Source organism: Zonotrichia albicollis, chromosome 4 (genome assembly GCF_047830755.1).
Source record: "Zonotrichia albicollis isolate bZonAlb1 chromosome 4, bZonAlb1.hap1, whole genome shotgun sequence".
Lineage (NCBI taxonomy): Eukaryota > Metazoa > Chordata > Aves > Passeriformes > Passerellidae > Zonotrichia > Zonotrichia albicollis.
This window is the reverse complement of record NC_133822.1, coordinates 23,866,449-23,889,888: the sequence shown is the minus strand read 5'-3', so window position 1 is coordinate 23,889,888 and position 23,440 is coordinate 23,866,449. Positions and strand designations below refer to the sequence as shown.

Below are 23,440 nucleotides of genomic sequence, written 5' to 3'. Positions count from 1 at the left end.
TGTCAGTTTCATAACCCTGTGAGGTGGTTAGAGAATACAGTACATTTCACACAAAAAATGGTTTAATGGCACAGATATTCTTCCATAGCTGCAAATCCCAGTTGATATGGACCCTGGTTTTGCCAGGTAAAATGGGAGATACTTTGATTTTTTTCCATAATACAATTTGGTTTAGTGCCAAAAATTATGATCCAGCCATATGGGTTAATTTTTTACTGATGCAGCTGTATTCCACATGACAATCCAGGTATGTATTTCTGATACACAAAGAGCTATCACATCTGCTCTCCACACTGGAACAAGTATAATTCGTGTGGCTAGGGTTAAAAGCTAGCAAAATCCCAGGGCTCCCCTCTTGGGGCCAAGAGCTGTCACCAGCCCCAGAAAGGCTGTTTATTTTCTATTCAGATGACACAGCTTGGGGTTCAGGGGCCAAAAGCTGGTAGGATCCAGTGTGGATGTAGATTTTTGCAGCATACATCTATGGGGAGACATTGGGCTGTGGACTTTTTGGTGCAGTAGGAGCAGCTGCATTCTTTACCGTTCATGCTGTGGAGTCAGTGGGAACCAAATATTGCTTGGAGCTGACTTGGTTTCTCTGTCAGCTGCAGGATGCTGTGGTACTCACAGGTCAGGATGTGCCAGCTTCCAGCCCTTTTTGGTGCAAGGGAAATGAACATGTGTATTTCTTTTTTAAACAGTGCATTTCAGAGTCTGGAGGCTTCAGCTTTGTGGATCACACAGAAGGTCTAGAATCCAGGATTTTTTTTCAAGCTCACTCTCTCTACTATGTAGCAGGTTGGGATTTATTTTTTGGTGCAGTGAGAAACAGCTCTGCTTGTTTTGGATTTGGTTGACATAATGTAAGGGCTTGTGATCAAGAATGATCAGGATCCACCTAAATCCAGGTTTTACATTTTCCCCTCTTAAGAGAGTAAGGCTTCGACATTTCCTGCCTGGGAAGTGGTGCAGTTTATCTTTAAGGAGGATAGAGAAATAAGAAATGAGTCTCACGTTGCATGGGTGACATCACTGGCTTTTGGCTCAGCGCTCTGTATGCTCGGTCTGTAGGCTTCGGCCAAGGCTGCAGGGCTCGGTGTTTGAACAAGGAAACATTCCCAGGTGTACAGAAGATTGGATTTGCTATTATTTGGGTTAAAAACGGTGAAATGAGATTTCTAAAGCTTGGGGACTTCAGCTCGCCTTCTGTTGCACTTGATCTCTACAAGATGGGTGAGTTTTTCCCATTAAAGAGAAAGGGAGTGAAAATTTAAGGAGGAAAAAAAAATATGTCTGAATATATAACTACCGATGCCGGGGATACGATCCGTACGAAGCTGCTGAGCTAAAGAACCTCAGCTCCGACGAGGAGATCGGGCCATATGGCAGGGAAATGGTGCAGCCCTCAAGCTGTTGACAACAGTTAGGGGCTGCTCTCCTCTCCCCGTGTAAGGTGTGTGGCTCCCCCCACCTCCGCCCCGGTTTGTTTTGGTTCGGTTTCCCCCGACCTCCCTCCCTCCTTCCCCTCCCCGTTCCTCAGCATCCTCTCCGCCAGCCGTAGCCCTGCCTGCCTTCATCTTGCAGATGGCTAGCGTGCCGCCGTGTTAGGAAAACTGTGCACAACACATCCCAGCGCCGGGCACGGAGGAAGCCTTGCAGCTGCCGGCGGAAGGGGGGGCAGCAGCGTGTCTGTGTGCGAGTGTGTGGAGGGAGGAAGGAAGGATGCCGGGGCCCAGGGCAGCCCCCCGCGCTGCCTAGCGGGCCGGCGGCGGCTCCTGCCCGGCCCGGAGCCGGGGCTGCTCGCGAAGGAAGGCAGAGCCGCGATCGGCTGCCCGGATGACAGCGCCGCCGACTAACACGGGAGAGTGAATGGCAGGGCTGGCAGAGAGAAGCCGAGGTGCCTCCGAAGCCAGGATGCCAGCGGCTGTCGGCGAAGGCTGCTGAGGGAGAGAGCCGAGCGTGCCCGCGTCCCCTGAGGCAGCCGGGCAGGGGATGCTTTAACCACGATCTCAAACAGCAGCGGCGGCGGCAACGACAACAACAACAGATTGCTCCCCCCCTCGCTCCCTCCCTTTCGACCCCGCTTTAAACCCAAGCAAGTGACCGACCGTCCAGACGATGATGCTCTTGCTGAGCCGCTGACAAAGAAAAAGCGAGTCACCCATTCCTGACACCGGGACAACTGGCTGCTTGCAAGTGGGAGATGTCAGGCTGTTGAACTTTTCTGTCCTGTGATGATGCTGTAGTGATCTGAAGCCATCTCTTCTGGATTTCTGGGTGGGCCAGATTGAACGAGATTAATGGACTGATCAGCCATCAGGTCTCTTCAGGGGGATTCATCCCTTCAGCCCCTGTCACTGGGGTGCTCGTGGTGAAAGGCTGTGTTTCTCCTCACCAGGTCTCCTCTGCAGAGAAGAGGCAGATGAGACTCCAAGACTGCCTCCAGGGCAGAACTTTGTAGTGCTCTCAGCATCCCTCTGCAGCGTGGATGTGAGCCACGGGAGTTGGGGATGTTTGAGGCGGTCTGTGCCAAGTGACACCCAGCAGCTGCTCCGCTGGTTTTTGCGTGCTCTCACCCCCAGTGGCTTTGCCTGTTGTGAAGATGTCCATGGTGTTTCTGTGAAGCTGAGGCATGGCTGCTGGAAGGTTACTGCTCTATGCTGGCCTCTCTTTAGCTCTGTGTGCCCTTGGCATGCTGGCTGTGGCAATCTGCTCTGACCATTGGTACGAAACTGATGCCAGGAAGCACAGAGAGAGGTGCAAGAGCATCACCACTAAGAGAAATGATCCTGGCTTCATTTATAACTCCAACAACAACCTGCCTCTCAGGGCCAGCAGGTCTAGGTTGGACCGCTGGGAAGGGAAACTCCTCTTGGCAAGGAACAGGAGGCAGATCTTTGCTATGAGCGCTGTCGACGAGTGCAACAGACAGTACAACTCCACCAACATGGGGCTCTGGAGGAAATGCCACCGACAAGGGTTCGACCAGGAGCTGGAGGAGCTGATTGCCAAAGGTAAGGGCTGTTTTTGTGACCAGATGAACGTGCCAAGCTCTCCTGAGCTGAGCAGGGGCTGAGCAGAGCCATTTGGGCTCACAGATGGGAGCTGGCGTCTCTAGCCAAGTGCCTCTAAATGCAATGGGTGAACTGGCCTGGCTGGGCACTGCTACCAGAAGCACTGCCAGGGCAATTCCCCACAGGATCTCTACTCCTGGGGTTTGGGAGCAAGAAGGCAGTGAGGGTGAGAACACACACGCCCCAGAATATCTTTTTCATGCCTCTCTCTCTAATCTGTATGTAGTCTTCCCATCACCATGGTATCAGATTATTTCCACACACAAATAAGAAGCATTCATAAGGAGACACTGTTGCTTTTTTTTTTTTTTTTTTCAGTTTGTTTGACCCTGGTGGCTTGGAGGCTTTTTATTTTATTGGAGGCTACATGTGTCTGTGTTTCATTGCTGCTTTGCTGAATATCCCATCCATCCTGAAATACACCATTTGCAGTGCTCACATGTAGGCTTTTTCTATCCTCAAATGGAGAGTAAACAAAGAGAAATGCTAAAGAGCAGGAGGACACTCAGCTTGCTGTTTACACTGAGCTATGCTTTGGAATATTTTCAATATCTACAAAACATTACATGAATTTATTGGAAACAAATAATTTTCTCTTGGGGTGGTGATGCATCTGTTTGCCTGTAGCATTTTTGTGCTTTTTTTTTCCCCTGTCTTTTGGTCCTTTGTCTTAATTGCTCCCTCAGGGTAGTGGCTGAAGGTGATGGTCATTTTGCCCCGAATGTTTCTTTGATCTGAAGTATAGGAAAGGGGATACATGCATAAACCCCTACCTAAACAGAAGATGCCTGTTTTTGCAGGATGATGAGGGTTTCAGTAAAGGATGATGGCATCTTTGCTACCCACACCATGGTTACTCTGTACTACAAAATAACATTTCCCTCCCATGGTGGTTCTGTTGCAATCAGAAGATTCCCCATTGGTTTATTTCCATTGTAGTGAAATCATTGCTCCTTGCGCAGTGCCATCTTCCAAAATACTTATCTTCCAAGTGTTCTCTATCCGAAACTCACTTGATAGCCTTCATTAATTCCCTCCTCAGACATTACAAGTGGAATTATTGCCTAAAGCTACTTATTCAGGAGGGGTGTTCTCACACATGTGCCCATGTACATGTTTTGTTCCACATGTTTTAGGAGTGAGCCCTGGCTGTGAGTAGCAAGGTAGAAACTTGTACCAAGCCAGTCCAAGCAGGTGGTGTACCTGGATCACTGCTAGGGATCCTGTTTCTAGGGACCCTTCATATCCAGCTGCTCTTTAACAACTCCTAGGAAATAGATTGGGGTCTTCAGCCCCATTTTTAAATGGCAGGTGGATGTGTCAGAAGCCTGTCAGCATCCAGACAGCCTGCTGCTGGTTTCAGTGCCAAGGGAGTGATTCTTGTTCTCCATCTAGGTGAGGATGGTGGGTGCTGGGCTGGCCATGGTGAGCTGGTTGCTCTGCCACGTGTGCTCGCTGTGCTCGGGGCATAAACAAATTCAACCTTGACAGCGGGCAAACATGTCAACAGAGCTCACCTTTGCAAATGGAGCTGTGGTTATTAGAGAGGATTTTCAGCCTGAAATAAGTGAGACTCTTTCCTCTTTATCCACCTGCCTTGTCCTGGGAGCAGGAATGTCCATTTCTCCTGCCAGAAACAACTGAATTTCTGTGTCTCAGGGTTATGTGTAATGGCAGCTCTGCTAAGTGTTACCCACAGGGAGAATGTGACAAAGCAAGATGAGGTGGTTGCATGCAGGAGAAGGTGGTCTTTGAAAGAACTTGCTGTAGTCTGCTTGTGTTCCTGTATGTGGGAATGAGTGTGTGGAGTAAACTGAACACCCAGCAGGTAGCCAGGATTTCCCTGGCCCCAGTGCAGTGAGTGTCCCTGCACACACACCTGTGTAGCTGTGGCTGCAGGTGGCCAGGCAAACCCACTGCCCCAGGTCAGATGTGCAGCCTGTGCACGTAAAGGAGCTGTGTGCAAATATCTGGGTGTGTCACTCCTTGCCTGCTCTAAGTGTTTTCTGATTCACTTCTAGCAAACTTCATTGTAGGATGAGAGAAGCGTTCAAGGGGGGAGACTTGTAACATTAAACAGCAGCATTTTAGCTCATTTGCTGGCCTTTCTGGGGTGAGGATCTGTCTATGCTGTAGCTCTCAGCCATGAGGAAGAGTCACCCATATAGAGGTATAGTACATATATAAATAAATATATATATGCTTTGGCGCCTCTAGACTGAAACACAGAAAAAGCAAGTATAATGGCAATTCAATAAAATAGTGTTTGACTTGTTTAGAAATAAAAATGGAGAGGTTTCTTTTTTGACCCTCACTTACATGGTGAAAGTGAAGTAAGTGTTGCTGCTGTCCAGTGCTGAGAAGAGCTGTGAGCTCAGAACAAGGCAGGTATTCCAGGTACATACCAGCAGGATATATCATGAAGGTAAAAACTAAAAGTAGTTTTCACTTCCATGACAGATCCTTTAACGGGGTTTAGGAGCTGCAGGGATGGGTGTGTGGACAGAATATGGCATGTGCAGATATGAGAGGCTGCAGATATTCCCTGTGTGTAGTGTTCAAATAACCTGACTGGGGCACATATCCTTACACAGATGAAATCACTCTCTATGAGATCCAGGGCAGGTAACTTATAGAAGAGGATGGACATACAGCTTTAACTCTTATTCCTCTGTTAATTTAATGTAATATACCTCTTGCAGAAGTGGATAAACTAATGCAGGCTCTGGCCTCAAATATGGTGTGTAATGTTAAATATAATTGAATGTAAATTGTATTGGTTTGGTTTTTTGTTTGCTTTTAAAGCTGGACAGGATCTGTGATCCATTTAGTTTAAAACAGATCCTACATTTTTCCCTAGGCAAGACTTCCAGTATCGAGAATGGTCTATTGAGATTTGTCTATCAGAGTATAACAAAAAATGGTCATTAAGAGCCTAACTAGCTTTGCAAATACCCTGCAGTTATTCTGCTTATGAACTCTGCTGAAATTAATACAAGCTATAGGCAATGGCTTGTGGCAGGATCAGGAACTGTGCTACTTGGCAATCTTCTGATATCAGTGATTTTAAAAAACAGTTCTCTTCCTGAATAGGTTGGGTCACTTCTGTAATTCTATTCTGTATTTATTAATTTTTACTTTCTGGGAAATAAATCAAGATCTTTATGTTGGATTTAGCTAGAAAAGCTGGAGATCTGTTGCTTCAGGTTTTTTATATATAGGTATAATTGATAGCAGTAAATATACAAAATAGTAGGTCCGATTTTTATTTCTCCTTTACTTTTTTTTTTGTGTTTTCATAGAACCCATGTGCATGTTTTAAACTAATACAATTAGGTAAATAGGCAGTGAATTAAAAGATATTGTCACAAGTAAGAATACTCAAGGAGAGGCAGACTAGCATGAGACCAAAGACTTGAGGAGTATTATAAAGCTGCAACAAAATTAGGCAGTTCATTTCTTCTCTTTGACATGATGAAAAAACAAATCAAATCAGAAACAACAGAAATTACAATCAGTAAAGAAGTTATTGGAGTTGAGCATGAAAACTGAGGTCTCAGTCTTGCTAACTTTTCCTCTGCTGAATAATCTATATTTCTGGGAATGGACTGCTTGGACTGAAGGAAAGCCCTATGATACAGAAGGACCAGTGAAAAAGAGCTAACAGAGCTCCTCTGACTCTGCTTTCACATCTGATCCAGCCTTTTAACACATCAGGACCAGAGTTTCACTCCTGATCCCTAAAGCCTTGCAGAGTCAGGAAATGCTGGCTCTGGGGTTGTTCAGCACAATATTCTAAAACCCTTGCAATTCTCAGGTGTTTCTCCTTCACAAACTGAATAGCCTTTGCTATGGAGGCTCCTTTGATCATAGAGCTCACCCTGCCCCATCAGATCCAGTGTTTGCCTGTTTAGCAGGGAGTTTCTAGCAAAAGCAGCAATCCTTCGCCCAAGCAACAACTCTGGGTGAGCCAACCAACTCCAGGACTGAGCAAGCAGAGAGCTGGAATGCAGGTGAGTGTCTGGAGAAGGCAGAGTTTATGTCCTGCTTTGGCAACCAGCAGCTCACAACTCCTTGTACATGACTTGTAGTGAGCCAGAAAAAAATGGGGAGCCACAGAGTCTGCCTGCATCCTATGGCAATGCTGCTCAGATGCTTTCCTGCAGTAGTTGAGAGGAAAACGAGAAAGGAAAAAAGGGAATTTCATCATTTAATTATAAAGGTACAATAAAGTAGATGAAGAAGTTGCACAATAACCAGAGTCTGTTCCATTTAGACAATTACTACTCAGAGGACCTTTCATCTTGCCTTTGGAAGGCTGCCAGTTAAACCTGACTGGATGGGGCTCTGCTGCCTGCCATTGGAATCCAATTTTTATTTAAAAACCCTCAGAATTTACAATGACCTTGTTTTTCCAACCCTCCTTTTACCTTCTTTCTGTTCTTCTTTGCAAGTCATAGTAAATCCTATTTCAAAACATTTTACTGTGAGTATACTTAGCCCATGCCACCACTGAAAAAAACCCCAAACCCTAAGTAATTCCTGTGCAGCCTACCTCCACCTGAAATAATAGGCAAGATTTCTGGGGTGAAAGCATTCTCTGGTTTGGTTTGTCAGATGCAGGGCGTAACTGAGGAAGAAAGGCTTAACAGGACTACTCCAGCCGTCACTAGGGATTATTTATACACAAATGGAAAGAGGCTACTGAGAGAGGCTACTTGCAGCTGTATCTAGCTGCAAAGAGCAAAAAGATTTATTTTTGTAAAGATTCTTGCAATACCTTGCAATGCTCAAGATTTGACTTTTAAAGTGCAATGGTTTTGACAGGTAAATTAGGACGGCCATTTTTTTTGTGTATCCTTTATACATTAAAGACTCAAATGTTTTGTTTAAAATATGTGCTTGAAATCCCAAATGTTTTTCAGATGGACTTGTTAAAAAAGGGACTTTATTGAAGTCTGGATTCTGATCCTAGAGAAGTCAATAGTAAATGTTTTATTGAATATGGTGATGCAGCAAGTTCAGGCCTTTAGTGTTTCCTTTGAGGTTAAAATTGTCCCTGGGTAGAAAGGCCAGTGCAAGGTCTGTGCTCCCTCCTGTCACAGCTGGAGTTCTGCTGGAGGCATACACTGAAATTCAGGCAATAGACAGCACTGGAGTTGAATCTTAGGCTATCCAGGTACTCAGTTTTGCAGTTTTTGATGCAGAAATTATTCTTAGTCAGTTGATTTAAGACTGGAAGTCAAACAGCTGAGATACAGCAAAGCCATCATCTTGTTCAGGGATTTTCCAAAATCTTTAAGTGGACAAAAGCACCGGTTCATGTGTATGAGTTCCAGCAGGATTTGGCCCATCACATTTTGAATAAGCAATTTAATATTTTAATTGCATCAAATTTAAATAGCAATTCATGAACAAGTTTATTTGCCACAAGTAAGAAGAACCTGACACATTCCTCTGACACATCTGGGATAATTAGTTTGAGAATATATGTCTGCTAAAAATAATAAGAACATATATGTAATTTGAAAGAACAGCACCTGGTTTTGATTATGACTTTTTAAAGGGTAAATTTCAATCAAGCTCTTGGCTTTCAAACAAATTTGCCAGTGAAGACAAGTGGAAATTTTGCCTTAGTAAAAATGACAGGATCATGCCCTTCTCAAGAGAAACTGATGTTTGCAGAGCTGCCTGCAGGACTGCATGCTTAATTCCTGATCATTTAATTGAACATCCAAATCCTTTTGAGAAATCTCAGCATTTTTATCCTTTCTGCCTACTGCAAAAAATTTGCGAAAGCTGTGGAGGAAAGATTTCATATGAGTGTAGTTGTGTTCTATTCTTTCAAATTTTTTTTAGAATGATAATTTTATTTTAATGGAGATGAAATGGTCTGAATTATTTTGTCATCTCCTGCAATAAAAATCCATATTAATGTTCATTTTTCGCATTGAAAAAGTATTTCTGTGCATTTAGAAAAGGTTCAACAGGGGAATGAGTTCATTAACTATTGCAGAACCTTTGTAGATAAGAAGCCTTTCTGTTTGTAGGTTTAGCTGAAATAATGACAGTAACTTATAATGTGAGTTACTTAATGGCTCATTGCTCACAAACTGCTGCTGGAACTCTTTACTACACATTTACCTCTTTAGGACCAAAAGAAAGAAATGAAATGGTGTTTCTTAGTCTTTAAGAAAAGAATAAATAAATAATGTGGATTCTGGGATCCAAGTTCCCTTAACAGATCATTCAGAATAGAATCCACTTAAAAGAAAAGAATATAAACTAACACATTTTCCCTGCAGGAGAGAAATCAGAGTAAAAAAAAATGGAGATTTATCCATTTTCTTTCTCATTAGGCCTTATTCTTTTATAAATAAATATTCAGAACTGCCCAGCTGAGCCTGCTGAAATCATAATCCTTTGTAGATAAGTACCAAAATAGATAAAAGAAAGGTAGTACTGCAGTTAGGGCAGGGGCTTAAAAAGCTGGAATTCAGTCCAAGCTCTGCCGTAGTCTTTCTTCATGACCTGAGGCAAGGGACTAAATCTCTCATACCTCAGCTCAGTAGCAGTATAATAGGGATTTCGTTCACTATTATTAATGCCAGTTCGCATTCTACCCTCAGATTTACGAGCCTTAATCATGGATCAGAAATCACGGATCAGAAAAATGTCCCTGGCCTTTTGACATGTGGCTGCACTTTAAATATTGGCAGTGAATGCAGCCTTATGAGAGAGTGCAGAGAGACTACAAGGTAATTATGTTCAGCATGAATGGTAGTGGCTTTAGAACACCAGGAGGCAAACCACATTCCTGTGAGCACCACAAAATGTGGCATTCCTACACATGTACAGTTGTAAAGAAGGATAATGAATAAGATGTGTGGATGTTTACAGGATGGTCTTCCAAAGATTGAGGGATGGCACCAGAGAAATCATGGGTCATGTCTGCTTGAAATATTAATAAGCAGGTGATGGGGATTGACCTCTTTGGGTGGCTGTAGGAAGAAGTTGACATTTGCTTAATGAAGACAAGTAGATTACACTAATGACATAGATATGGGGACAGCAATCTACAGCTGCTAAGAGAAATGACGTGGTCAGAGTGATGTGTTAGGAAAACTATATTTCTAGAAGCATCCTAAATGGATACAGGGAGGGCAAGTTCACATTTGTAAAGGTCAGAAAAAGAAGTATTGTGGTAATAAAGGCAGGAGGTGGTGAGAGGATATGCAAACCTTAGACATCCCCTGGATCTATATCCATGGTGAGAGATAAGAGATTAAAATGTTGCTCCAGTTCTGGACCAGAACAACGAGAAAAGTAATAGCCTTGTTTGTGATGATCTAGAGGGGAGTTACTGAAGAGAGTATATAGTAAAGAAGGAAGAAGGTCATTAGGAACTCTGTTATAATTACAATAAGCTGAGTTTGTTATATGTGTGCCCATGAAGAAATATTAGAGATACTGTAGATATGGACCTAGGAAGACAAGTCTGTGTTAGAGGAGTGAGCTTGGAAATTTCTCCATGGAAGTCAGAGCAGAATCTATGTTTGCACTTGAAATTATCAAGGAGTAAAATACAGAAAGAGAAAAAGAGAAAAGCCCCATGAACCCCAGCAGATCTGGGAGAATTAAAGTGTCTTCTGGAGGGCATGCAAAAGGAGCAGATTCAAAGGTGGTGCAGTAGAAGTCAGTAACACCATGGTAGCTGAAGAGAGACACTGCTTCAAGTTTAAACAGCACAAGAGACTACTGCAGGTAGCCAGTGTGCTGCAGCAGCTGAGAACAGAGTATTCAGACTGTGCTGAAGATTTCCCAGTACATAAAGTAAAATTTTAGCAGTGGTTGCAAAGGAGAGGAAGCCACAGTGAACTCCAGGCAACGTTTGTAGCTGGCATATTCAGAGAGGTTGGTGAGGAAGGGAGGAGAGGAAAATACATGGTATTTATAGGGGAAAATAAATGTTTTAAGATAAAAGAGTGTTTTAAGATGAGAATATTTTGAGAGGAAAGAGATTGAATGGTGTTTGTGTTATGAGAGTAAAGAGGCAGAGGGGTGTGAGAGGTCAAGGCAAAGAGAGAGCAAGAGGGCAAGAGCAGCTGTAAGGAAAGGCAGGAGGCTGGGTAAGACTGGCTCAGTGGCAAATAAAAGAAAGGAATAGAGCCACATGGGAGGTTTTTCATCTGTAGGAAAGAAGAATGGGGAAGGAGTTGTAGGAAGGCAAGAGGAAACAGAAGGCAAAGCTGCTGGAAGAGAAAGATCATGGTTTGTCATTTTCTCATGGAAGAACCAGGTGAAATCCTGCGTGACAGCTGAAGTGGGGGCTGGAGGAGGCAGGAGGGTCTGAGAATGAGCCAAATGTGGCAAAGAGGTGATTGTGACTGTGAGTCTGAGATTTAACTGTGCTGAGCTGCAGTAGTAAGTCTAGGAAACGAGCAGAAGTAAATGGGGAAACCATTTATAGAGGAGAAAGTTAGGCAGGCAGGAGGGTTCCCATTTGAGATGCCCTGCTGTGTGAGACATAGCAAAGTCCAGCTGGGATTTGGGGTACAGGGCAGGAGTAGGTAGGGGAATGCAAGGCAAAAGGTCTGTGAATGAAAGAATGCAGCGTGGATAACATCTACAGGTGGAGAAAGGCAAGGAAAGATAAAGAGAGTGATAAAAGAATTAGGGCAGGCAAGAAGTCCTTGATGCTGATGATCTGAGGTGACAGAAAGGCCAAGGAAGCTTAGTGTGAAGAGGTGGCTGGTGCTTGTTGAAAGAGTCCAGGGGATTATCCAGGTGGTGGAAGAGAAGGATGGGGGGAAATCACAGGGTTCAGGATGAAGCTCTGCCTTTTTGGGACTGACTGGAGCAAGCAGAGTTGTACACTGAACAGAAGATGCACTAACACATACGGCTTAAAGAGCAGAGAAGTTGCTACCACTGACTCTTGTACAACATGCTCTGCCTTCCTGCTGTGAGTTGATCCTGTGTAACCTTACAGAGGTGTAAGCATGGTTCAGTTCAGCAAGTTTGTCCAGTGCTTGCAACAGCCATGTTCCAGTCTCAGCCTGAACCTCAAAGAAGATAAATAAATATCAGGATAATATTAATTCAGGATATTTTCCAGAAAGTGGGGAGGTGTGTGTGTGTATGGAGAAGGGTATTTGCATAGCTGGGGGCTTTAAGGAAAAGGAGTTCCAGGATGTCCTATGTACACAGCAGTGTGGATCCTGTTAAGATCTCTCAACAGATGGAGTGAAAGACATGGGGTGTCTCATGGTAGCCCTCACTTAATTCTGAGAAACTTCTGTTGGTTTTGAGTTTTAACAGCAGACATTTGAAAAAAGCTTTCTAAATGTATTTCTAGACTTTCTAATAGGATGAAACTGTCATGCTAATTTTATTGGATGACAAAAGCTGTTTGAAAAGATCTTTCTGCCTCAATATGAATGTATAGTGCTTTGTCCGTGTCCCTATTAATCAGTGCCTATTTTTGAATATGCAAAAGAGCCTTTATAGTGTAGATACTTTTATTCTGCCTAATGGTCATTTAAAGATATAAATATTATAACAGAAACAAACACAAACAAAAGAAACAAACTTTTTCAGATGTTACAGGTGTAGATTAGGGTCACTAGAGCCATTTTGAAGAGGTGATGATTTATGGTAGCTGATGATCCAATTATATTGCTTTGTCTTAGGTACTTGAATGGCCCTGATTAAGAGAGTATCCAAATGCTGTTCTTAATTTCTAAACATAAAGGAATTTGAAGAGTAGAATAGTCCCTCTTTTACATAGAGGACAGTTGCTCAACAATGCAAAAGTTCTGCTGGGCAACAATTTGCATTGGAAAGATACTTGTAATTGTCGATCCCTAATTACATATTTTATGTTAAATTTCATCCCCTTTCTATTTACTGGTTCCCAAGACTGCCCAGTTTTGTTCATGTGATATTCTGTATTCTGTAATGGTTAAAGAGAAAGGGAGGGGTGTTATGGTGATCAGAGAGAAAAAGGAGACAGCCAACAGGAGCAGGGGAAATGGAAAAACTCAAATAACTTAATGGGCTCAAATTGGGAAGTTGGACAATTTCCATCTCTGTCTTTTGAAAGATGTGACATTGCAAGTCCAGTAAAAAGGATTTTCAATAAATCTGTCTAATTAGGGTGGTACATTAGGCATGAAAAGTAGCAAATCTATATTTAAAGAAAGGAGCAGAAGTTGTCTGGGCCACAGTGGACCTTTTAGTTTGATCATAATAATACCAAGCAGTGTTTAAAGTAAGTTCTAAAGGAGAGATTAGTTAAATTCACAAGGGAAAATGAAGTAAACAGGCAACGTGTGTTTTCCTATTTGAAGTGTGCCCAACTACCCTGATATATTTTGCTAGGAAGATAACTGGGGGTTTAAGATAAGGAAATGCTTTAGACTAAATTATCAGGATTTTGGTAGAGGATTTTATATTCTGCCCCTAAGGAAATGGTTTGTTGTGATGTTAAGTTAATTAGTACAAAATTTACAGAGGGTTTAAGGAACTGACTGAGGGAAGGCAAAAAGTGCAGAGAGGGGAAGTGTCAAGATGAAGTCAACAATAGAATTCCTGAAGTAGGGAACCAGTAATATGTTTGCACAGAAGTTAGCAGGGCTCATTGAGCTAGATTTGAAGGGGGAAACAGATAAAGCCAGGCTTGTTAGAGAGAAGCCTGAGGGTGGCACGCTCATGTTTTAGGGACAGTGTGCTAACAAGGCCCTTTGGTTTGCTGTCACAGTGGAGGTAGGGGATGGAGATTCATGTGGCAGCAAAGACTCAAGAGTTAGTGGTGTTGGAAGGAGAAACTGTGACCTTTGGAGAAAGAGGCAGGCAGCTCAGGAGGACTACTAGGATGTAATAAGGTTATGCAGAAAGGATATTAGAAGGGCCAAAGCACAACTAGAATGATTTGATGATCTTAAAGGCCTTTTCTAACCCAAATGTTTCTGTGTTCTGTGATATATTGCCTACTATGCAAGAAAAATGAAGAATCTTTCCAGTACTGTGTGCTTGTGAAACATCCACTCTGAAAAGATTATTTTACTATTATTGCTAGTTTCTCTTTTTTCTTTTCTTTTTTTTTTGGGTTTTTTTTTTTTTTTTTTTGGGTTTTTTTTTTTTTTTCCTATGAAAGAGCATATTCAGCTCTGTATGGAGCAGGACCTGTTGGAAGGAGTGTTTGTCTCTGGGCTGCCTGACACCAGCTTCAGGTGTCTGGTGAGAGAAAGGGACCTAAGACAAATCCAGCTGCACCATTCCAGCTGCTTTGTCTCTCACTTAGATCTGAGCCACACTTTGTTTCATTCCTGTGGAACTCCACTCATTCAGGAAGGACTAGAGGGAAGGACTCTGAGCATTTCATGCATACTTCACCTTTCATTGGAATAAAGTTGTTAGTAGGGTCTTTGTTTCCTGGCTCCCTCATCTGCTTTAATTTCAGATTGTCTTAGCTCAACAACAACAAAGGCCTGTTAGATTCTCAGCTATTTATATTCATAAGCCAGAAGAATGCAGAGCCTTCAACTTCTTCATTAAAACAGTTTATATAAAATAGAATTTCCGTACTATATTTAAGTATTGGGAATGGCTGACAGCAGCAGAATTCAACTCTTTTTTGCACTTAAAGTATCATTAGATGTGTATTTCAGCTCACAAAATGTTCAGCCCTTTGGCTGGTGATGTAGGGTGAGTTTCATTATATTGGGATGGATTTTGGCATAGGATCCACCCCCTTATAAGGAATAAACAACCCACTTTGGACTTCATTCACTTGTATGTGAAGCAGCAGACCACAATCCTCAAAGAAGTTTTTGGGAAAGGTCTTGCAGAGAACATAAAGGCTCCACAGCACCAAAGGTAGGACAACATCTGGGACAGTGTTTTAGGGCTGTAGTTCAGCTCCCAGGAAAGGTGGAAGCATGATCATATAAGTATGGAGCAAGAAAAGTGTGGAAGCTCTTCCTGTTTGCAAGCAGAGGGTATTGTTTCATCAAAAGGGGATTACCTTCAGCTGGCCACACCATTGTTTTCCATTCATTCAGTAACTAAGACTTGGTATCTCAAAGCTTGCTTTCATTTCAATCTCGCTTATAGTTTCCATATTCTCAAAATCTTTTGCCAGGTAATCATAAGGCTTTCCTGTTTCATCTACCCCAACACAAGAGGAAAGAGGAATCCTTTCTACTCAGTGTCTTGAGGGAGGAGCCTTCCATTTTCAAATGCTATTCCTTCTAACTCATTGATCCTGGTGGGAAAGGTAGTCACAGACTCCCAGGACATCAGCTTTGTGGGGATGGGAGCAGGACCAAATCTCACTGACCACTTCATAATGTCCATGTTTATCAGTGGTGAAGAGGCTGCAGAATGGGCCTATACAGTGTCTTGGCCTCTGGACCTGGAAAATTCCATTTGTAGAAAGCATGGGGTCTTGTTTCAAACATTTTTTTAAACAGAAGGTGTCATTGGGAAGAGTGTGGCAATTTGTTTGTCTTCCAGAGGAGGGACAGGTTCCTTGATTGGTTGGAAGCAGGAAAGATGTATGTCAGTGTAAATTTTCCTTCACACTGACGGTGATGGCACTACAGAAAGAGCCTCTACTTCACCCCCAGTCTTTCCTTCTTGTCCCTTGTGTTGTTCTTTTGGGTGTCCCCTGCACTCTGTGCCACACCAGAACTCGTGGCACATCTGCCCCCTTTTGTTCATCAGTTATTATCAGCATCCACCCTGTGGCACAGCAACTAATTGCATTGCCAATGCATTCAAATGAAGCAGTAGGAGCAGGAGCAGATGAACTCTTCAGCACCAAAGTCCTCTTTGCCCATGTGTGACTCTAAAAATGCAAGTACAAAGGGAGAGAAAGGGGAAAGAAGCAGGACTTCCTTTAGTGGAAAGCTGCCCAGAATGCTGAGGTATGGGCAAATCTTCAAACTCAAGCTCTGCTGGGGGTTCTTGGTGTCCATTTGGTTGTGTTACCAGGGTGTAGCTTTGGGCTGGTGGCATTAGGATGACTGGAATGGCACAGCTTCTTTAAATTTTAAAGAAACATTCTCTGTCCTTTGAATGCAATTCATGGCATTTGGGAGTTCCTGTACATGAAATTTGAGGTGACCTGCGCTTGATTGCTCTGGTTGGATGGCACATTTTACCTGTAACCCATAAAATTAAGTTGTTTGAAGTTAATCTTGGGCACATGAGTTAGGCACTGAAATAGCTCCTCTGAGGACTAAGGCTCTTCAGGTTGCTTGAGATAATGTTTCATTGAATGTCTTTAGAATCTGTGTTTTGAAATGAGATCCAAGTGTTTAGCTCTCAGAAGGCACAAATTGCCCCAGTTATATCTATCCTGGTGGCAATTTACACCAGGGTAGGACTTGGTTCTAGTGCTTGGGGATCAAATGTGAACATTTCTCCATTCATTTCAATGCTTTCTTTCCAGAGTTTTGGTCTGTTTTAAAATGCAGGTCAGAGCTCCTGAATTTAAGTTTTAATTTGAGTAAGTTTCACTCTCCATCAGGGCTATGGCAACAATCTTCAAAGCTGGTATCATGGTTTAGGCATTTGGTGCACACATACCTGAACCAAAAGATAGAGGCACCATGTAAAAAACTGGGTATGAGTGGAAGAAATAGGTCAGGAGTTCTCTGTGGTCTTTAACAGTTTCTTTTACCACCAGGCTGTTTCTTTCCAAAGATAATATATCAATTATTTTTTCATTGTTTCTAAGGGCTGGGAGCTGAGAAGTGACTCCTCTGACATTTTGGTATATTGCTGTAAAAAATATGGAGAAAGTTTTCACATGAAACATGTAAGAGCCAAAGTTTACCCATCACAGATGCCAATCTGCTTTCAAAGGATTTAACAAGGCCTATTGTCTACCATGCTGTTTTTTTGTTTGATATTTTTCCGTTGAAGTATTATCTTTGTAGCTTTTTCATCTGCTAATTGATGTATGGATGTATACACTGGTTTTTCAGCTGTGCTCCAGCTTTATATTAGAAGTACTACTTTGTTTTTTTGTGATTCTTAAGGTTTAGGAAGATAAGTCTGAAATAAATTTGTAGCTCTCATGGATTAAAGTAACTTTATTGAAGAGAACCAAGGGGAAACAGAGATGCAGTGGGTGCCTGAGCCCTCAGGCAGCCTGGAAAAATGACTTAGCAAGGTGATCACAGTCATTTCACTGGAGCATCATGTTTCAAGCCAGAGGTGAAAATTCAAATTCACTGATGGAAGGGAGGTCAGAATAAGAATGAAACCACTGGGACTGAAAGCTTGGAGTTGTGGACAGTGTAAAATGGTGGCAAAGTTAGGGGAAACATGTGCAAAGAGAGAAGGGGAAGATTGTGAGAGAATGGAAGCACTGGTAAGGAGAGACAGCAGTGGCTGCAAGGGGAGCAGACCTTTTGTTGAGTGTTAAGGCCAGAATTTGTCCTTGAACAAAAACTGAAGTGACAAAAGATACATAAACACCAAGTTTCCCCTTTGGCCGTTAGCAAACTGTTGGCATGTTTTTGTGGAATGTGTGGGAAGAGCCTGAACTCTGAAGCTGCCTGTGAACCAGACTCACGGTGAAATTTTTCTGTCAGAGATGCATTTGGGTCCTTACTGTAGTAGGGGCAGGACAAGGGCAAGCCTGTGACCAGCCTTTTTCATCATGAAAGGGTAATTTCACCTGCCATTTCTGTCCTTGCAGAGCCTCCTTGGGGGCAATTCTTCCAGCAGAGCACTTCTGATCAAGTTTTCCTCCAGAAACTGAAGCAGGAGCCAGAGTCCTTTGGAAAGCCCTGCATATAAATATCTTGTTTAGTTAGTCTAATAAAGGTATTACTAACAGTGCTGCTTGCAGGATTTATTGGCGGATTTCACTAAGACAGTGTTAGCAGTGGAATTATAGTCATTCTCTTGTAAGACCTTGTCAATGCGAGAGAAAATAACATTGATCCAATCAGAGATATTTTACAGGATCAATGTAATATTCTTTTGCATAATCACAACCAAAGGATTATGGGCCTGTGCTGGGAGTGATGAAGGATCACTTGACAGATCACAGCCTCATTTGTTCTCATCCTTTTAACTGGTGAAGTACGGGCAGTTTTTAAAAGTCTGCCTCTATATCCCTGTATCTTAAATACATCAGGGCTCCTTTGGGCCACATGCATTATATATTCAGTCTATTGCTTTTAAACAATATTTTTGGCTACATGCATTTTTCATAGCTGAGCCATACTGAAGCATCTTGGTATGACCTTGAGACAATTCCCTCTGCAATCCAGGAAACCAATGTACACAAAATGGGAAATGAGGCCCCGAGGTGAGCAGGGAGGAGGAGAAGACAAATCAATACACAGCATGAGCCTTATAACCCAAACATCTTAAGGGATTCTGAATAAGTTTGTGTAATTGAGCTTTTGGGTAGTGCAGCAATTCCCCCAAGGGGACACAAGCATTGAAGATGACAGTGAATTCAGGAGGCTCAAGAACATCTTGTGGTATGCTGGAAATAACTTGTTTGATAATAAGTCCCCCTCATTGTTTACAATATTTTCTTTGCATTTTTTCAAGATCCCAGGTCTGCTCTATTGCTTTAATGACAGTTTTGTCATGCCTTGTGAAAGCCCTAAATCCCTCTACTGGCTGCAGTTACCTAGATATTCCCTTGGCTTTAGGCAGGCTTCTTCTGCTGTGGAAGAGAAGCTGTGTGTTTGATAGCTTCACCAGATTTGATGGAGTGGTTCCTTTGGACTTGCATGTCCATCTCAGTAAAGGATGGAAGGGGAAAATGGTGGCTGAGGTGCAGAGCAGCGGCTCGGCTCACCGATAATATCAGGGACCATTCAAACTCCAATCCTGTGGTTTCAGATGACTACAACTGCAGGGCTGCAAAAGTTATTTGGGGAAGAAAAACCAGCTATTACAAGTGACATTTAAAATTAGATGGGACATAGCTCTCGTGAAGTACAGCAGGCATCAGCTGGTTTCCATCAGGACTAGGACAGATGACCGAACATGTCCCTTTTTCAGTCATAGGCAGAGTCTAGCCTGAATCAGAGCACACAGCTTTGCTAGGAAGCAGTGACTAACGTGGAGCATGTGTACAGAGGAGTATGTGAGAGGATGCAGGAGCCTTTTGGAATTAACCCTTTAAACAAGTGCCGGCTGGGGAGAAAATCTCCAGGAGCTTTGTGGTCTCTGCAGCTTTACCTTGCACCAAAAGGCATGGGAGGGGGAAGAGGAGACAGGGTTCCAGATCACAGATGGGTCACAGCCTCCAGGCAGCACCAACCCTGGCAAAGCCCCCCTTACTGGCCTTGTCCTTGCAGGCTCATGTTTGGCAATGCAGGTCTTGCACAGCCATCACTGTGGGGTGATTTGGGGAGGAATCTGGTTTGACAGCTCCCCTTTGTGTGGCCCGTTACCTCCTGTGCCCTGTGGCAGGTGGCACACAGCCCCTCCTTGTGCAGACTAGGACCCCCAGCAATGCTGCACCTGTGTGGGCTCCTGCTGCCCACAGGGAACTCTGATGATGGCCATTTCCATGGGACCTGGATAACTCTGTCCTGCCTGTAACCCTTGGGACATGGGTCTGGCACTGGGATAGCACCAACATGGCAAAGCAAACTCAGGTTGCCAGAATGATTAAGTGAGAGTAATTGTGGTGTCACTTTATTTGTTTTTCCTTACTACCTCAAAAAATCAGTGATCAGATTGCTTTAGCAAAATGCAGTGCCAAGTAATTGGTGATAGCAATCATGCACTGGATCAGCTCTGGCCACAGAGCTTTGGTCTTTGGACAGTTTATATATCCTTGCAATTCATGAGTGCCTGTCATTTGTTCTGTCAGTGAGTCTGCAGAAAATCCGTACTAAAATGAGGTTAGGGGTTCAGACTTAAACCCAGGAAAGCATGAAAAATCAGAGCAAATCCATGCTGATAGACTATACTTTGTTGTGTAAGTTCAGGATGGACCTTTATATTGGATTTTCACTCTTAACTCACAGCATCCTGGTGTTGAGAGTTAAGTTAGATCATGGATATTTCTGGATTGTGCGTACTTTCATGTTAGTGGATCCATAGGCATATGATGAGCACACCAGTGTAATTTGCATTTTAAAGTAGTCTTAAATAAGTTCTCATGTCTGCAGCTGGGCTTTGAGAAGATTGTGTTCCCTGGAGTTAGCCCAGGGCAACGTGCTGAAGATCACACATAGCTTTTACTCTGTTCTTGCTCAAGCAAAACTGCTTTTAAGTCCAGGGGAGCTAAGTCAGCCTTGCTGAAGTTGGAAGCAAACGTGCCTTTGACTTCAGTGGGACATAGATTTTGCCCAGCATTAATTTTTGCTTGTGAAAAGTCTTCAAGAAAAAATGGAGAAAGGCCTTGTAAACCAAACCTTATAGGGATTTACTAATCACTCCTTCTTGCATAGGTTTGGTGCCATGTGAGTCCCCTGAAATATTACCTTGAGTCTAGCAGGAGGTTTGCCTAGAGAAAATGACCTATATACAAGGCAAGTGCCATGTAACACTTGCAGTTAACGTTTTATTTGTTGGTATAATAAAAGCATGTCAACAATTCAGTGTTGCCAAACTCCATTTGCCTGTTTGGCTGGGATATGTAGTTTTTTTCCTGAGGAGACAGTAAAATTATGTTCATTTGTTTCTTTACTACGCTGCTCCTGGCAAAGAAGAATTTGTGCCAGGGCTGATAAATATTTGAGTGAATTTTTTGAGGTTGTTACTCTGAACCACTGCCCAAAAAAAGTTCACGGAAAAATAAGCCAAGGCTTCATATCAATTCATATAACTACCCTTACTAATAAAAATGTTAGGTCTTTAGTTGAATAGTCCAGTACACCTCTGACATTGTGGTCTTTTGTAGAAGTAATTTCTTTTGTGAAAGCTGCAAAGGTAAACGCTCCCTTTCAGCCAGTCTCACTCACAAATAAATAACTCAGATCTTCCTTGATGCACATGGTGTCGACCAAACAATTTCCATCGTCTTAGGCTTGTTACTTTTTCCTTTTTCCCAGAGGGATTTGCAATCATTACGAGTCACTTTCCATTTTGACTTGTAGCCCAAACAATTGCACAGCAGTGGGAGGCTTCGATAAAAGCTGCTCACTGCAGATAAGAGTGACCCCCATTTACGAGCAGGTAAAGTCAGGCCTTTCTGTGGTACCCTTTTAGGGGGAATGCTGATCTTTCAGGCTATTACACAGGCTGGAGAAGCATACCATGATGTCCATGTCACTGAGGTTTTTATACCATCCCATCACAGTAGCATCTAAATACCGACATGCACAACTCTGTGAGGAAATACAGCTCAGAAACTGTCTGGAGTAGATATGCCATGTATTATTAATTACCCAGCTGAAGCATCTGTAGTAATATTTGTACTATGGCCTCTGCAGTTCTATTCCCCCCATCCTTTTGAGCACTTATTTGAATATTGTTATTTATTTTAAGCTGCCTGGTGATGCCCAAGCTTGAAGAGCTTAATTGTGCTCTAGCAGGGGAAGTTGGGCACTTGTGCGGTCCCTGCCGTCACGCGGGCTGATTCAGCAAAATGGCCGATGCGGGCACAAGATGTGTAAATCAGCCAGGGCTGCAAGAAGAGCACTTAATTGAAGCTTTATCAAGTGCCTGCAGAGCTGACCTCCGAGCAGCAGCTGAACCACAGTTGGGATGGGAGCAAGCCAGCAGCTTTCACTGATGACTAAGCCTGTGTGCTGGGAAAGGATTTGCTTAGGAAACTTCCCTGCTTTACCCATGGGTGGCAGAGCGCTGCATAGCTAGGGGTGACTTAAATCATTCTGCCTAACTCACTTAAGTTGTTCCTTTCAGCACAGATTCAGAGCTTTTGGGACACTTTGATGACTCTATAGCTGTGTACAGGGGATTTGAACTAAAGCCAGGCTGCTGACAGTCGGGGTGAGCGTGGTGCTAACGGCACAGGGGGTGTCAGGCTGTATGGTGACATGATGGCAAATTTGGGTCTGTGAAGTCTTTCTGTGCTGGTCTGGCATTGGAAGGGTGGATCCAGCACATTTTCTATCCCTTCTGCATGAGCATTTTCCTGCTCTGCATGTCTGCAGCTGTGTATGCAGAGACAGGTAAATATCCAAGAGTTGTAGATATTTGCCTGTTGAGAAATGGATCCCACTGAACTGCACAAGCATACTAAACAAAATAATGCCCTGAAGGCTGAAAGCAAAAGGAGAAAGAACTGTGTAAAATTTCACAAAGCTGAAAATAATGGAAGACCAAATTAATTTGGAGATAAAATCTAAACAATCTTGACAGGTAATTGGAAACTTATCGACAACATTCTACTGCATGTCCGCAAAAAACTGTAGTGCTATATCTGAGAACGAAGACGGTATTGTTTAAAATTACAATGGCTTTGCTATGAGGGGAAGTAAAAATAGCAGGAAATAAAAATTGTGAATGGGTCTTTTCTCACATACAGGAAGAAAAAAGGGCAACATACTGAAATATCTGGAAATTAAAACCTTGGAATGATAACAGCTAGGTAGGAAAAGAAAAACAAGAAGGAAGGCAATAGGTAGCTGTGTTGATACAGGAAGCAAAGTTCCAAAAGCTATTAAAACCCAGACACTTCAAGTAAATTATTATTATATGCTCTGTAATAGCAAAGCATATTAATGATAGAAATGCTAACAATAGTATTTGCCTTTTGTTAAATGGAAATGATTAAGAAAACCTGTGGAAGTCAAGGATATTTTTAATAATGTTTAATTAATATTAATTTTTATTTCTCATTTGGGAAAATACTAGATAAGATATTCTCGCCATGTGATGACAACAAAATACTTTCTTCTCCATTGGTAATTTAGACTGATAGAACAGTTAATAAATTCAGTCATTTTAATTTAATTGATCTGAATAATTTGATTCCAAGCATTTTAAAAGACCTAGCTAAGGAAATGTCCAGATTTAATTCATATAAATAGAGATTTCTAGAATTTGCCTGGATACTGGTGAAATAGCAAAGACCTGGAAGAAAGCTGATGTTATTCAAATTCTTGAAATTTGAAAATATAATATATTTTGAAAAGTGTAAATATAACAATGCAAGGAAAAGTAATGCAGCAGCTAATTTAATTAATGAATAAATTATTAAAGAGTTAAATACAGATATGCTAACTAATGCTAATCAAAATGGATTTATAACAATAGATCTCATTAAAGAATTTTTGTTGATAAAGGCGCTAGTGTTGATTGAATATTCCTTCTTTTTTTTAGGTACTTGACAGGGTACCAGATGACATTTTTATTAATAAACCAGAGAAATCAACATGATACACATTAAATGGATTAAAAAG

At 42.5% G+C, this 23,440-nt stretch overlaps 1 protein-coding gene across 1 annotated transcript in view; it reads left to right on the top strand.

The window, feature by feature from the left end:
* Window positions 1-954: 954 nt before the first annotated feature.
* TMEM178B (transmembrane protein 178B) overlaps window positions 955-23,440 on the top strand; it is a 222,502-nt gene continuing 200,016 nt past the window's right edge. The window contains exon 1 of the mRNA XM_026790817.2: window positions 955-3,014. Within this exon, the coding sequence (XP_026646618.1) occupies window positions 2,633-3,014 (382 nt within the window). The 5' untranslated portion in view covers window positions 955-2,632. The remainder of the gene's footprint in view (window positions 3,015-23,440) is intronic.